The sequence below is a fragment of the Scyliorhinus torazame genome, chromosome 16 (genome assembly GCF_047496885.1).
Source record: "Scyliorhinus torazame isolate Kashiwa2021f chromosome 16, sScyTor2.1, whole genome shotgun sequence".
NCBI classification, from domain to species: Eukaryota; Metazoa; Chordata; class Chondrichthyes; order Carcharhiniformes; family Scyliorhinidae; genus Scyliorhinus; species Scyliorhinus torazame.
The window spans coordinates 157424533-157441811 of NC_092722.1; the positions used below are offsets into that span (position 1 = coordinate 157424533).

General features: G+C 43.3%; 1 protein-coding gene across 3 annotated transcripts in view; it reads right to left on the minus strand.

Moving 5' to 3' along the window:
* Nucleotides 1-17279, minus strand: part of acadsb (acyl-CoA dehydrogenase short/branched chain) — a 91694-nt gene that overhangs the window by 15233 nt on the left and 59182 nt on the right. For all 3 annotated transcript variants that reach the window (XM_072479277.1, XM_072479280.1, XM_072479278.1), the window contains exons 4-5: nucleotides 13831-14037; nucleotides 1492-1662 (exon numbers count right to left, since the gene is read on the minus strand). In XM_072479277.1, the coding sequence (XP_072335378.1) occupies nucleotides 1492-1662; nucleotides 13831-14037 (378 nt within the window). The remainder of the gene's footprint in view (nucleotides 1-1491; nucleotides 1663-13830; nucleotides 14038-17279) is intronic.

The window sequence follows — 17279 nt, forward strand, 5'->3', positions numbered from 1 at the left end:
GTGAGGGAATTCCCGCAGCTCCCGACACAAGAGGTGCAGGACAGAGTCATCTCAAAGAAATGGGTGGGGGACGGTAAGGTGTCGGATATATATAGGGAAATGAGAGACGAAGGGGAGACTATGATGGACGAACTAAAAGGGAAATGGGAAGAAGAGCTAGGGGAGGAGATTGAGGAGGGGATGTGGGCAGATGCCCTAAACAGGGTAAACTCGTCGTCCTCGTGCGCCAGGCTAAGCCTGATTCAGTTTAAGGTATTACACAGGGCACATATGACTGGAACACGGCTCAGTAAATTTTTTGGGGTGGAGGATAGGTGTGCGAGGTGCTCGAGAAGCCCAGCGAATCATACCCATATGTTTTGGTCATGCCCGGCACTACAGGGGTTTTGGATGGGGGTGACAAAGGTGCTTTCAAAAGTAGTAGGAGTCCGGGTCGAACCAAGCTGGGGGTTGGCTATATTTGGGGTTGCACAAGAGCCGGGAGTGCAGGAGGCGAAAGAGGCCGATGTTTTGGCCTTTGCGTCCCTAGTAGCCCGGCGCAGAATATTGCTAATGTGGAAAGAAGCCAAGCCCCCGGGGGTGGAGACCTGGATAAATGATATGGCGGGGTTCATAAAGTTAGAGCGGATTAAGTTCGTCCTAAGGGGGTCGGCTCAAGGGTTTACAAGGCGGTGGCAACCGTTCGTCGAATATCTTGCGGAAAGATAGATAGGGGAGAACAAAGAAGGCAGCAGCAGCAGCCCAGAACTTGGGGGTGTGGGGGTGGGGGGGGGGGGTGGGGGGGGGGTGTGGCCTGAGACAAGGCAGTTGCCAATTAGGGCTAGTTTTTTTTATTTTTGTTATTTAATATTTATTTATTTGTTGTTGTTTTCTTTTGTTCTTGTTTAAATAAAAAAGGTCATTATTATCTGTATTGTTATAATGTTGTGTAAAGGATGCACAATGTACTGTGTTGGTTGACCAAAAATTTTCAATAAAATATTATTTAAAAAAAAAAAAAAAAATAATTTAGGTTTCTTCTCATCTGGCTCCTTTCATCATTTAGACCTTTTTGTAATCCCACCTGCTTTTGGGTTTCTCCAGGTTTTTTTTGATTGTGTTGTCCAATTTCTTGCCTCTATCTCTAGAACCTACTGGTCTTACATCAGCTCAGCATACATGCTACCATCAGCAAAATGCAGAACAAGTGCTTCTGCTTCCTATATTATACATATTGACACTGACTTTATTTGACATTGACTTTACATCAATTATATCATCTTTCATTATTTCACTGACAACTGGAAATGAATGACCAGTATTATTTTGTTTCACCTTGTGGATGGGCGTTCTTAATTAACTAGATAAAATTAGGAATTATGTAAATAGGGCACACAAATAGGAATCTATCTCGAAAAAGTTTAAGATTGCTTTCTTCCAGAAAGCCAGTATGTGTGGTTCTGCATTTATTATTAATTCAGTTTTGCAAAAAAGATTTAATTTGATACTTACAGCTGAGAAGTTTGCATTTGCCATAACGAGAAATATTCCAGCAATATCAGCATTAGTAATCCACATCTTGGAGCCATTAATGATATAATAATCTTTGTGTTTTTCAGCACAAGTTTTCAAAGAGAATGCATCACTTCCAGATTCAACTTCTGAAAGACAGAAGCTGCCAACCTAAAAAGAGATTTTAAAAACGGTTAGGCCTGTAACATACCAACTGGTTAGAATATCTATGTTGTAGATAATTTGTTATTATGGTCCTCACAAAAAAATGAATGGCAAACGACAAATTAGTTAAACACCCAAAATCCTCCCACATGCTTTCCTTTTGACTCCTCATGTGATAATAAGGTTTCAGACCAAATTTTTGATCTGGACTTAAGAGGCGTCTGCCAGACACCACATCTTAGAATGAGTCATTTTATTTTACATATTTTCAAACTGCATTCCTAGCTCCCTGAGACATGAAACATCATTGAATTTTGTTCTTTTACTAGATTCCTGCTTCTGTTGAGTTCGTAGCACTTAATTTCTGTAGCAGTACTGTAATAAAATATTTTTTTGCAATAATTGTACTATATCTTTCCCGTGGTTCAGTGATACCACTCTTATCTTGGAGTCAGATGGTTGCCAGTTCAAGCTTAAACACATAACCCAAGTTAAACCCTTCGTTCTGTACTCTCAGAGGTTCCATTTTTTGGATGAGATATTAAAACGGAATTAAACCTGCCTTCTTAGACGGACATGAGATCCCACAGCAACATTCGAGAAAAGCGAGGGCGGCACGGTAGAGCAGTGCTTAGCACTGCTGCAGCACGGCACTGAGGACCCGGGTTCGATCCCGGCCCTAGGTCACTGTCGTGTGCAGTTTCCACATTCTCCGTGTCTGCGCGGGTCTCACCCCCACAACCCAAGATGTGCAGGGTAGGTGAATTGGCCACGCTAAATTGCCCCTTAATTGGAAAAAATTTAATCGAATTGAATAGTCTAAATTTTTTAATTTAGAGAAAAGCGGAAGTTATCATTTGTCAATATTTATCCCTCAACCAATAGCATTAGAAAGAAATTATATCACTTCTGTTTGCAGGACTTTTTGTGTTCAAACTGGTTGTGCATTGGCCTACATTACAACAATATTACTGAATTTTAAAAGTGCTTAGTTAGTTGTTAATATTTTAAACTTGAAAGCTATTTGTTGTTTTGAGGAGGTGAAAAGCACACATGCAATTCTTTTTCTATTGTTTTGCTTTAGATCGGTACTATGGTCTTACAGAAATGAGGGAACTGAGTATGTGGGATGTATTGATATTTGCAGTGAATCCACACCAGTTTTAAAAGTATATGAAAGGTAATACCTGAAAATTGGGTTAATTCTCCTCCAATTTCCTGCAAAAGGCTGGAAAATTGGATTCCATAGCACCAATAGTTTTAGAGTGATGAATACCGTTTGATACCAAAATGGCAAAGTACCATGCGTGGATGCTTCCAACATGAAATGTACTGGACACCATCTTGGTAAGATGGTAGGAACATGTGCCAAAGGTTTGGTGAGTTGGTAAATTGTGACAGTCAGCACATTTTACTAATTTGATACCAGTATTACCATTTTCTAAACTCCCAGCTTGAGCTTGATTGAGTCTATAACATTACCCTGAAAAACTGCTGCAGTCATATCCTGGAGCAGAGAAGACAGACCTCCAACAACCATAACTAGCTTCTTTTGTGCTGGGTATGATTCAAACCAGCAGAGAGTTACCCCCGATTCCCACTGACTCCAGCTTTGCTAGGGCTCCTTGATGCTACACTTGGTCAACTTTTGGAGTTCACTTTTTCTTTCCACGTTTGAACCAAAATTGTACTGAGGCCAGAAGCTGAGTGCACCTGGCAGAACACAAACTAAGTGTAAGTGAGTGGGTTATTGCTAATTGAATGACACTGTTGCTGATCCCATCCATCAATTTACAGATGATGATGATGGAAGGGATGGATTTGTCCTGTTGTCCGTGTACAGGACATATCTGGCCAATTTTCCACATCACTGGGTAGATGCCAGTGTTGTAGTTACACTGGAACAAATTGGCAAGGAGTTTGGCATGTTCTGGAGCACAATCCTTCAGTACATATCTGTTATAACCTGCCTGCTTACCATTGGCTGGGGACTAATGACAATCCCACAATCCTGTAGGAGTATGAGCTTCCTCAATTAGGGGGGGGCGGAGAAATCATTAGCAGACTCCCTGTATAAATAAAGCTGGCCAGTTTGGAACCAGCAGGAAGGAGTAAGCAACAAGCGAGGTTACTGCTGTTGTGTGTATATGTGTGTAAATAAATATTATTTCTTTGTATCCTTGAAACTCGTGCTGGATTCTTCGTGGCCCTCTCAAAACTGGTGAAGAGGGTTAAAGTGAATCGCTGTCTGCACTGCTGAAGCCACCTCCCTGGATTTTTGTTGGATACAGGTTGGAAGTTGTTTTCTATTACACCATGCCTCTGTACGGACGTTTGGATGTTTTTGATGCTGCGCTGGAAAGCTGGAACCAGTATGCACAACAGATGCGTTACTATTTCTGGGCAAATAATATCACCGAAAACGAGCGCCAGGTGGTCGTAATGCTCACCGCCTGCGGCCCGCATATGTTTGGGGTGATTAGGAGCCTTACGTACCCAGCTGCGCCGGACACCAAAACGTTTCATAAACTTGTGAATTTAGTGGGGCAGCATTTTAACCCAACCCCATCCACAATAGTCCAACGTCACCGGTTTAATACCGCTGAGAGGACCCCAGGAGAATCCCTTGCCGACTTTCTATCCAGGCTACGCAGGATTGTGGAGTACTGTGACTATGGTGAGACCTTGTCAAAAATGTTACGCGACCATTTGGTTTGCTGTATTAACAATGCGGCCACCCAGAGAAAGTTGTTAGCTCAGCCAACATTGACCTTTCAACAGGCCATTCAAATAGTATTGTCCCGAGAGAGCGCAGAACGAAGAGTGCAGGCGATACAGGGAATGGAAGTGCATGCCTTGGGGCGCAACACCTTCCGTCCGAAAACGTCCCCCCGCACTCCTGCGGTACCTTGGGCGAGACGACGTCCGGATCGACGCCAGTGGCCGTCGGACATTCCTCCCCGAAGGGAGCCTTCTCCAGAACCAATGGATGAGGAGCCATGTCCATGTCAGACTTGTAGGTGCCGACCCCGTCGCGGACGCCGGTCCTGGGGGCGGCCGTCGTTCCGACCGAAACTGGGACCAGCCCAGGGGCCGTACCTTCCATGTGGATGAACCTGCGGAGACTACTCCTGAGGACGTGGAGACGGAGGACGACTGCCTGCAGCTGCATTGTGTGGCAGCTCCCAGTGTGGCTCCCATTAAGGTGACAGTACGGGTCAACGGTCACCCGCTTGAGTTGGAGTTGGACACTGGTGCAGCGGTCTCAGTGATAGCCCAGAGGACATTCGACCGCATCAAGCAGGGTATACGGACCCTTACCAGAGGGGGAATCCTCGGACCCACGGGCCGTGGATGTACAACCGTTACGACGTTCATCACGGAAGCGCTGGTCTCCGTCTTGTTACACGCCGCCCGATCCAGCGCCTCGTGCAAATGCTGTCCGGTCTGCGGCAAAACGAGTCCGATGCCCTCCTTCACCAGGGTCTTCGGTGGATTCCTTGGACTTTTGGGGGGGGGGGGGGGGGGGGGGGGGGGAGGAGAAATGTTATATCCTACCTGCTTACCATTGGCTGGGGACTAATGACAATCCCACAATCCTGTGGGAGTATGAGCTTCACCAATGGGGGGGGGGGGGGGGGGGGGGGGAGAGAAATCATTAGCAGACTCCCTGTATAAATAAAGCTGGCCAATTTGGACCCAGCAGGAAGGAGTAAGCAGCAAGCGAGGTTGCTGCTGTTTTGTACATAAATGTTATTTCTTTGTATGCTTGAAACTCGTGCTGGATTCTTCGTGGCCCTCACAAAAATATCCTGGAATATTCCTAGGATCCATAGCCTTTGGAGTATTCAGTGACTTCAACTGTTTTTTCATGTCATGTGGAGTGAATCGAATTGACTGGCATCTGTAATGCTGGGGACCTCGAGGAGGCACAGATGGATTATCCACTTGGCATTTCTAGCTGAAGATTGTAGCAAATACTTCAGCCTTATCCTTTGCACTGATGTTATAAGAATCTCCATCATTGACAATGGGGATATCTGTGGAGCCTTCTCTTCCAGTGAGATGAGACATCATCTTCACAGGAACTGTGCGAAGGCAACTCCTACTGCTACTGTCATGGACACCTGCATCTGCGGCAGGCAGGTCGAGGAGGATGAGGTCAAGTATGTTTTATTCTCTTGTTGGTTTTCCCTCTTCACCTACTGCAGACCCAGTGTAGCAGCTATATCCTTTATCACTTGACCATCTCAGTGCTACCCAGCCACTCTTGAAAATGGATATTGAAATCCCCCACCCAGAGTACATTCTGCACCTTTGCCACCCTCAGTGCTACCTCTAAGTGGTGTTCAACAAGGAGGAGTATGGATTCAACAGCTGAGGGGGGCTGGTTTACGGTAATAGAAGGTGACTTCCTTGCCTATGTTTGGCCTGATGCCATGAGAATTCATGAGTTCCAACATCGATGTTGAGAACTCCCAGGGCAACTCCCTCACAACTGTGTACTACTGTTCTACCGGTTTGGTCTGTCCTGCTGGTAGGTCAGGCCATACCCAGGGATGGTGATAGCAGTGTCTGGGACATTGTCTGTCGGGCATAATTCCATCAGTATAACTATGTCAGGCTGTTGTTGAACTATCTGTGAGATAGTGTCCTAATTTTAGCACAAGCCCCCAGATGTTAGTAAGGATGATAGGATCAAGTTTGCAGGGTTATTAGGATCAAGTTTGCCATAGTCGTGTTTTGTGCCTAGGTCGATGCTGGGTAGTTCATCCTGTTCCAGTTCTTTTGAGACCTGAACTTAATAGCATCTGTCGTGATCACATTGAATAGCGGAGCAGGCAGAAAGGGCCGAATGGCCTACTCCTGCTCTGATTTTCTGTGTTTTGAAAAGGCTGATAAGTCTCCCATGTGAGACGTTTTAGTTGCCATGATATGAAGAGTCTAAAGTTCTGTTCCTTTTTCACCAACACACATTTATTTCATTCCAACAGACTTTGCACAAAACTCTCACTATACATCACCTGACAGAGGCCACCTGAAGCCCCTTTACATATCAGTGTCAATTAATGGACACTTAACATAAATGAGACAACTAATTGCAATGTCTCTTAACCCATCACTTAACAGTCTCCCCTTCCTTGGAGAAAAAAATAATTAGGTGAAAACAAAATTTCAAGAAACTCAAACACACACACATGATTTCCTCCCCCCCTTTTATTCCCAGTTTTTCATTTGTTTGGATGAGAAAAAATGTCACAGTAACAAGAGCCCTTCATTAACAATATCCAAAAGTTTCTGTGAACTCGCCCCTCTTTTCGTAAACCAGTCCGACAGTTGATAGCTACTGTCGACCCATTTAATTTTTGTTATTTCCCCTCTGTCTAACATCTGCTTCAAACTTGTGATGTCTATCCGTAACCTCTTTTCATTGACACTTTTTGTAGAGTGCACATTTTCCCACAGGGATTTATTGTCAATGTGACAGTCAATAGGTATATTACCCAAATCCCCTAATCCCAAAATTTCTGTCAATATCTGACTTATTATAAAAGGCCATATCCACCGCCTCTACAAGGCTTAACGTCTCAGCAGCCAAAGTGCTTTTTACCACTCTCCTTATTTTCTTTGTTTCCCACACAAGCGGGCAACATTTACCATTGTTCCCCAAAAGGAAAATTATAAAACCTCCGGTCTTGAAACCCCATCACATAAATTTGCGTAGGACACATCACTATAAACTATGAGTCTCAAGTGCCTACGGTCACCTAAAACCGGGAACTTCAAAACACACTCCTGCATTTTTAGTTTGGCCAACGCTTTATTTGCTCTTATTATGTCTTCCACTTTGGGATCATTCATTTTTGGACTCAATTCTAAGACATCAAAACTCACGTCAGGTCTAGTTTGTCTACCTAACCAGTTCAGTTGCCCAATTAAACTTCGCAGTTGCTCTTTTTCTATCTTTGAAACCATTGCGTCTTTTTGTGAAACTCGGCCACGACTAATTGCTATTGGGCTGATGCTTTCCAAATAAAATTGCTGACGTAAAGTTACCCCTAACCTAGTCTGTCTAATTTCCAGTCCAATATATTTAAATGCACCGGAAGCCTGACTTCCAACCCTGAATTCTTTCCTCAAACCAGAGATTACAATAGCTTCAAAATCACTCGTCCCACCCCACAAAAAAAAATCATCGACATGCATCATAACGATGCCAGAAAGATTTCCTTTATAGTGCCAGTAAAACATTGCAGGATCTGCTTTCAACTGGCAACAGCCTAACTTTAACAAAACTGACCGTACCGAAAAATACCAGACTCTAGATTCATCATTTAATCCAGATACACATTTGTTCAACTTCCAGAGTACCCCTTCTGTGTTAGTTGCTTCTTTAGGAGGACGGAGAAAAAGGTCTCTCTGGAGTTGATGCCTCTACAAAAAGGCAGCTTTTATATCTATAGATTTGCATTCCCATGCCTTTGTGGCTAATAGAGCCAAGAAGATCTTTAAAATAATCTTTCCTGCTGTAGGTGAATCTACCCTTAAATCCTGATCTTCTAAGTTTTCTTCAAATCCCCTTGCCACAAGCCTGGCCTTTGCCTAATAAGTTACATCCGGAAGAACCTTTTCCATGCAAATCCATCTGTGGGATAGAGCTCTGTGTCCCCTATCCAGTACTTCCGTGTATACCCCAAATTCACTCCAACTATGCAATTCTTGCTGTTTAGCATCTTTGATAACTTTTTCATCTAATTTATTTGAAGCCACCAAAATCTTATGTGCATGTGGGCTTCTACTCCTATTAGTATTCGTAGTCTTACTCATGTTCCGAGATCTTGATAAACTACGTCCCCTCTCCCGCCTGGTATCTTGTTCTGTACTGCTACTGCTTGATCTTTCCCTTCTGCTGTGGGATGTCCTTTCAATAGTTTGCAACCTTTTCCTGCGGACCTGTTCACTATCCAATGTACCATCCAAACTGGCACTGCATTTCTGTGCCCTCCATTTTTGAACTTCGTTTTCCCAATCCATGGTCTTGACTCCTTCCCTTGAATACTGTACATTCAACCAATGTTTATACTTTCCAGTGGCCTTCCCTGCTCTACTAATAACAGTTGCACCCTTCCATTGACTAGGCCCTTCAGGCAAGTATGTCACTTTTGTATCAAATTTTGGCAGTTGCCCTTTTGGAAAAATGGCCTGTTCTAATTCATCAGAAGTGTTGCGTTCCTCTACAGAAACCCTGTCTATATCAGTTAACTGGTCCTCATAGTTCTGTAACACATGCGTACCACCAGATGACTCTGGTTCCTAGTCATGTCTGTCTGCTCTGTCTAAATTTGAGAATTTGTAATCTGTACCCATTATCCTTGATGAATGGACCCTAACAGTTTGATTACCATGTTGCAAAATAATTGTTTTGCCTATGATCTTCCCTGGGCCTTTCCATTCATTAGAATTGTCTCTCTTATAGTATACCATGCCACCTTGCTGAAAAACGGCATCTGATGGCCATACATTATGTCTTAAAGCTCTGCGAATTCTTTCAGAGACTTCTGCTTCCAAAAAAGCTTTTCTACTGCTATGTAATGCATATAAATGTTCAGCAAAACCAGAGCTAATTGTAGTCCCCTCCCAAGCGGGAGGCTGGTCATCCAAAATGGACGGAATTTTAGGATTTCTACCAAACACTAATTGATAAGGACTATAGCCCCCAACCATCTGCAATGAATTCTTTGCATGTACTGCCCATGCAAAAGCTGAATTTAGCCTGCAATTTGGTCGATCTGCCAAAATTTTCCTAAGCATGTCATCGATGACAGCATGATTTATTTCACCAGCACCATTACGAAATGGGCTTTCTGCAGCCATATTCATAACTCTGACATTCACGTTTTCACACATATCCCTAAACTCATCATTAGCAAATTCTCCCCCATTGTCCGCAAGGAATTTTGCCGGTGGACCCATTCCTGTCCCTATCCATTTTTCCACGATTTGATCCAGAATTACTCTCTTTTCTTTACTTCGTAGAATCATCGATTTGACTAAATCTGGTTGCTAAATCTACAAAATGCAAAATAAATATATTATTTGCTTTATCCCAGATCTTAAGGTCCATGTTGTTAAAATCCCTGGCCAAAGGTAGGGTTACTATCGGTCGTGCTCGTGTCCTTCTGTACTTCCTACAATCTTCACAGCGGTCACTGACCTGTTCTATCAGTTTAGTATAGTCGTCATCCCTTACCCCTGCATCCTTCAATAAATTTTTCAGCCTCCGAGGAGTTGGATGTGCAAATTGCCTATGCAGTTTTAATACCACATGCTTTTTATCAGCTAAAGTTCCATTTTTAACTGCCATTAACACATCCTTAACCACTCTACTTGAAATATTATTTGTCAGTAATGGAATACAATAGTGTCCCGACTGTGTAAATTGTAAGTCCACCATCTTTCCAAAAAACTTGCCTTATCCTGTTCCATATCCAGTTTCGTGTGTGCTTTCTTCATTGACAGAAGCAAAGGCATCTCACTTCATACAACATCCGTGCTAATGAAATGATTCACTCCGACAATATTGCAAGGGATCACCACTCTTTTCAGCGACTTCAGAGTATTATCATCCCCAAACCTGAAACTTGTGGAACTTTCAAATTCCTTAACCTTGTTACGATTTTCAGCATTCAAGGAGTCCAGATAACATTTTAACCAGTCAATTCCACACACAGTAGATGTGCAGCCACTGTCCAACACAGCACAGTTGAAGGACTCTGCAACCAACACCCTCATTACCGGCGTAAAACTGCTTGTCAATAGGACAATGCCTTCTTTCTGGTCACTATCTTTTTCCTCTTCTGACTCTTCCGTGTCATGTGTCGCTTCAAACACTATCATAACGACTTGGACAGTTGAAAGCATAATGGTATTGAGTCACATCGAAAACATTGATTTATCATGCCCCGTGCATTTCTGGGGTTCATCTTCCTATTGTAGGTTCTAACTGGGTTTCTGTCTTCATAATTTCCTTGTCTCGGTCTCCTTCTATAGTCTTGAGCCCTGTTCGTAGCCATAAGATTTCGCCATATCTTCCATATTCTGCCTTATTGCAGGCTGACCTATTTGGGTCATCAGAGCCATCGGAATCGAATGTCGCCCCAGAAACGTTTGTAAAGCTTTTGTCATCTGTTCGAATAAGGTATCCTTATCAGTAAACTTAACTCCTGTCAAAACCAGGAGCCTATCCATGTTGCTCACTCTAGCACAGTCAAGTAATTTAAAGGCCAACACAGACTGTGGAAATTCCAGGTTGTGTTTCTGCAGGCTTTTATATAGTCTACCAAATTCCATTATATAGTCTTCCATGGAGATATCCTCCATTTTCCGGAACTTATCAAAATCTGACCATGCTTCATACGCACTTAACAAGTCATCTTTTTTATAAATCTTATCCATTTCATGTAATAAAGTCTCCAGACCGTCTTCTGAGTCTAACTCTTCCAATTCCAGCTCAGAAAGCACTTTGTTTTGGATTTTACTGCCATATGGTAGAGAAAGAGCCAATGCCATACCTTGTTTTCTCTTTCCCAAAGCAGTTACTTTAGTCTACATAACTACTGCACTTCTCCATTGGTCGTATGATTCCCTTTCAGAAAATAAGGGAGGATAGTCATATCCAGCTATCTTTATCCTCGGTTCAGCCATATATCCCTTTTTTTTTCTTTTCTCACTCATGCCTTGGTTTGATCTGGAAAAGTTGTATCTTTCAACCCTTCACATTTACACAGCAACCATCCTCTGCTACCAATTGTTAGACATTTTAGTTGCTATGATATGAAGTCTAAAGTTCTGTTCCTTTTTCACCAACATTTATTTCATTCCAACAGACTTTGCACAAAACTTTAACTACACATCACCTGACAGAGGCCGCCTGAAGCCCCTTTACATATCAGTGTCAATTAATGGATACTTAACATAAATGAGACAACTAATTGCAATGTCTCTTAACCCATTACTTAACATCCCGGACCAGATGTCCTGCATCCTTGATCTCAGTGAAAGCGGATGCATGGTTTGCAATTTTCCCAGAAATCTGGAAAGCTCCCAGTGGATTGGAAAATTGTAAATGCAATGTATCTATTCAATAAATAATGGAGACAAAGCAGGAAACTACAGGCTAGTTAGCCCAAATTTGGGAAAATACCAGAACCCCTACTTAAGGAAGTAGTAGCAGGGCGTTCAGTCAGCATAGTTTTATGAAAGGAAAATTCTGTTTGACAAATTTATTAATGTTCGAGGATGTAATGGGTACAGTAGATAAAAGGGAACCAAAATATGTTGCACGTTTGGATTTCCAAAGGTCATATAAAAGATCACTCCAAAAGATAAAAGCTCATGGTCTTGGTGGGTAATCTATTAGCATGGATAGAGGATTGGCTAAACAACAGAAAATAGAGTCAAGGTAAATGGATTATTTTTTTGGTTGGCAAACCATAACTAGTGAAGTGCCACAGGGATCATTGCAGGGGCTTCAACTATCTTTTGTATTAATAACTTGGATGAAGGGATAGATTGTATCAGCAAACTTGGCTACAGAACAAAAATAGTTGAGAAAGCAAGTTGAGGAGTACACCAAAAATAGGCAGGAAAGCGAGTTGTGACGAGTACACAAAGAGTCTGTAAAGGGGTATAGATAAGTTAAGTGAGGGTGTACAAATTGACAGATGGCATATGTGGGAAAAAGTGAGATTGTCCATTTTGGCAAGAAGAACAGAGAAGCAGAATTTTATTTAAGTGAAAAACACCACAGAATGCTGCACTACAGAGAGATCTGGGGGTCCTCCTACATGAATCACAAGATGCAGGTATAGCAAGTGATGAGAAAGGAAAATTGAACATTAAAGTTAGTTTGGTCTTGATCTGGCTGGAAAGAGCATGGATGAGACCACATCTTGAGTACTGCATACAGTTTAGTTCTCACTAAGAGAAAGAGGGGCAAGGAGGTTGGCGGCCGGGCAAAGAGGGGGGAGGGGGCTGACGGCCGGGCAAAGAGTGGCGTGGGGGCTGGCGGCCGGGCAGTAGCAGGGCAAGGGGGTCGGCAGCCGGGCAAACGGAGGTGAGGGAGCCGGCAGCCAGGCAAAGAGGGGCGAGGGAGCCGGTGGCCGGGCAGTAGCAGGGTGAGGGGGCCTGCGGGTGGGCAGTAGCAGGGCTGTAGCAGAAGCCCCTTCCTCGCTCCTGGTTGCACACAGCCTCTTCTCTACCTCTACCCCCACCCAAAAGCACCCACAAATTCTGCATAGCAAACCCTTAACCCTAAATGTGATTGCCACACACTCTAACACAGCATTCATCTATCTCCACATTTCCGCAACAGTTTAGCAAACTTAACTCTTTTTTAAAATTTAGAGTACCCAATTATTTTTTTCTCCAATTAAGGGGCAATTTAGCATGGCCAATCCACCTAACCTACACATCTTTGGGTTGTGGCGGTGAAACCCCCACAGACATGGGGAGAATGCGCAAACTCCACACGGACAGTGACCCAGGGCCGGGATTCAAACCCAGGTCCTCAGCGCCGCAGTCCCAGTGTTAACCACTGCGCCACATGCTGCCCTCTCAAACGGAACTCTTGCTGAAAATTAAATAGGCTGCCTTTTCGGCCCTCATGAGAAACGTGCAGTAGAAGTTAACTAGACTGAAAAAATAATTACCAACATGTCAATTAACCCATCCCTTCTCAATCACCTAGCCTACATCACTTAGACCGTAATAATCTTATTTACTTATTTTTTTATTTTTTAAATTTAGAGTACCCAATTAATTTTTTCCAATTAAGGGTCAATTTAGCATGGTCAATCCACCTACCCTGCACATCTATGGGTTGTGGAGGCGAAACCCACGCAAACACGGGGAGAATGTGCAAACTCCACACGGACAGTGACCCAGAGCTGGGATCGAACCTGGGACCTCGGCGTCGTGAGGCAACAGGGCCAACCCACTGCACCACCGTGCTGCCCTTCATCTTATTTATCACATTCCAAAAAAAACTTATTTGATCACTGAAAACTATGTTGGGACTTTAATATCAAGGTAATATTTTTGTGTTCCTTCGACAAGTACAGAAATGTGTTATTCAGCGTATTTGAAAATTTGAATCCTCCAGTCATAGCTCACCATGTCTGTGGCAAGACGAGGGAGATACTTTCTTTTTTGATCCTCTGTCCCACATTTCCTCAACAATGTGTTGATCAGAGTGTTCTGTACGTCGCATACAACTGCTACTGATGGGTCCACTTTGGCCAACTCTTCTATGACAAGAATAGAGGAAAAGAAGCTGGATTCTGGTCCACCATATTGTTCTTCAATCTCAATTCCCATTAACTAGAAATGAAAGAGAATCAAAAGTGAGGAACGTGCAACCGATTAATCTTCGGTAAAACTGACCTGCAACGATTAAGAGCATTCCTATGTTCTTACACGCTGAGCTTTACAGTGGGATAAATACATTTATATCCTGTAGTGGTGATACCATAAACACAAAGTTTTGAAATGATAGCAGTATTATGCCTAGTGAGATTGATGAAAAACTGCTTAAAAGGTTGTGCTGCTAGAAATAGAGTAATTATTTAAAGGAATATGAAAACAAAATAAATAATGACGCAGAAGAGGCTGCAATTAAGCAAGCACATAGATAATTAAATACTGGTGTGGGAAGAGGATGGTTGGTACATTTAATGTAAGTGCATCAGGGATAGTTCTTTGAGGAACACTATCATTGGGCGGACGATTTATTTGTGCGAGTAGAAACCATTTAATAATTTATTTTTTAAAGTTTCACAGCAATTAAAACAGTTGGTGATAATTAGAAGCACTATAAAATAGTCCAGCAGGTATGCACGATGTGAAAAATATCCAAGCAAGATGGGAAACCAAATCGCGACTGGAGATTTTACATTTTACGTTACTCACAGATTGCAGCATTAACAGATGAAACAAAATGAGTAAAAAGCACCAGAGTAGGTATTGAAGTTCTATGAAAAATGGCAGGCATTACTTGATGACCATTTGTAATTTTTCAAGCTAGTGCTTATTCATAAAGTAAAAAGCAAGAGTGAAAAGAGACAGAAACCTGGAGAGAGGGAGAAAGCAGCAGACAGCGCTGGAGAGAAAAGTACCAGCTTTATTGAAGATGAAGCTTAGAAACGCAAGTCAAAGGGAAAGAATTGGAAAGGTAATGCAATTGAGACAGGGGGTTTATATTTCACATTTCACCGGACAATTCGGCAGTTTTAGTGTATTTTCTTCCACTAAAATGTCAAGCATACGAAACACATTATCGTAGTTCTGCCAGAGACGGAATCAAAAATTTCTTGTCAGACACAAGATGTATTGGATGTCATCTAAGTTCAGAATAGCGTTACAGCAATATGCCTCAACCCTATCACACAACCAACACTGTAAGCAGTGTGTCACATCCATGAAGGATGTGATTTCACTGGAAGGGGTGCAGAGGCGATTCACCAGGATGTTGCCTGGGATGGAACATTTAAGTTATGAAGAGAGGTTGGATAGGCTTGGGTTGTTTTCACTGGAGCAGAGAAGACTGAGAGGCGATATGATTGAGGTGTACAAGATTGAGGGGCATGGACAGGGTGGATAAGGAGCAGCTGGTCCCCTTGTTTGAAGGACCAGGGGGACACAAGTTCATGGTCAGGGGCAGGAGGATTTAAGGAAAAACGCTTTTACCCAGAGGGCGGTGACAGTCTGGAATGCACTGCCTTTGAGTGTGGCAGAGGCGGGTTGCCTGATATCCTTTACAAAGTACATGGATGAACACTAGGCATGCCATAACATTCAAGGCTGTGGGCCGTGATGGCAAATGGGATTAGGTCGGCAAGTCAGGTGTTTTTCATATGTCGTTGCAGACTCGATGGGCCAAAGGGCTTTTTAGAACAAAATAGCAGAATTACTGCAGAAATGCTGTGTTGTACTGTGGATTGATTTCCATAAGGGAACTTCAGTGGGTACTTACTCATTTTCTCAGGATCCTTACTGATCAAAGCTAAATAATGCTTCCCTGCAGTGCAGAAGGAGGCCATTCAGCCTATTGAATCTTCATCAACCCTCTGAAAGAGCATCCTACCTTGGCCCACAATCCCACCCTATCCCTGTAACCCTACCTAACCTTCGGGCACAAAGGGGCAATTTAGCATGGCCAAACCACCTAATCGGCACATCTTTGGACTGTGGGTGGAACCTGGGGCACCCGGAAAAAACCCACGCAGACATGCAGAGAACTTGCAAACTCCACACAGACTGCCACCCAATGCCAGAATTGAACCTTGGTCCTTGGCACTGTGAGGCAGCAGTGCTAACCACTGCCGCTCATACGATGCAATGTATTGTTGTTTGGTGGTGCAGAGTATTGCTGAAAAGAGAAATTTTGTCAAAGCTTTTCAACTTGCACTCATCAGGACAATCGCAAGAATACCAATGTCAGGGGCGATCTTCATGGTTTGAAATTTAAACCAGGCAGCTTGACTCTGATTGGCCCCGAGGAATGAACCAGTGACTAGTTATCACTTCCTTTGTTAAACTGAAACAGGCACAATGTCCGTGCATGTTCGGTCTGCAAAGAACAAGGTCCTGTGTATTAATATATATCCTCCAGTATATGTAAATACACCACACTGAACCAGTCTGACAATATTAAATTGGTTGTCAGTGTAATTTTTGGCATACTGTCAGGACGCCGAGGTCCTAGGTTCGATCCTGGCCCTGGGTCACTGTCCGTGTGGAGTTTGCCCATTCTCCCAGTGTCTGCATAGGTTTCACCCCCACAACCCAAAGATCTGCAGGGTAGGTGGATTGGCCTCACTCAATTGCCCCTTAATTGGAAAAAGTGAATTGGGGATTCTTAAAACAAATTTTTTTTTTTTTGTTGCCATACTGAGGATTATTTAGCAAGCCTCCAATTGCGGAATCATGTCTACTGTTGGGCACTGTGTTTTGAGTTTTGCAAGCACATGCTGGTTGGGTACAGTCTGTACTGTGCCCGTTGCGAAGAGTGGAATGGACATGCTGTTCGATATGATTCCCCAATCTTTGGGATGTACGACCTACATATGTGGCATTGCACTGGCTCTGAAATCCATACACCAAATTACTCAATTGTGATAAGCAGAATGTCTTATTGGCTTGAAGGCAGCAGTCTGTATAAGGATGTATCCGGCTCTGGTCAGACCCCATTTGGAGTATTGTGAGCAGTTTTGGGCCCCGTATCGAAGGAAGGATGTGCTGACCTTGGAAAGAGTCCAGAGGAGGTTCACAAGAATGATCCCTGGAGTGAAGAGCTCGTCAGATGAGGAGCGGTTGAGGACCCTGGGTCTGTACTCCTTGGACTAGGATAAGGGGGGATTTTGTTGAAACTTAAAGGATACTGAGAGGCCTAGATCGAGTTTGCACATTCTCCCAGTGTCTGCATGGAGAGGATGTTTCCATGAGTAGGAAAAACTAGAACCCGAAGGCACAGCCTCAGACTGAAGCGGCAATCCTTTAAAATTGAGATGAGGAGGGATTTCTTCAGCCAGAGGGTGGTGAATCTGTGGAACTCTTTGCTGCAG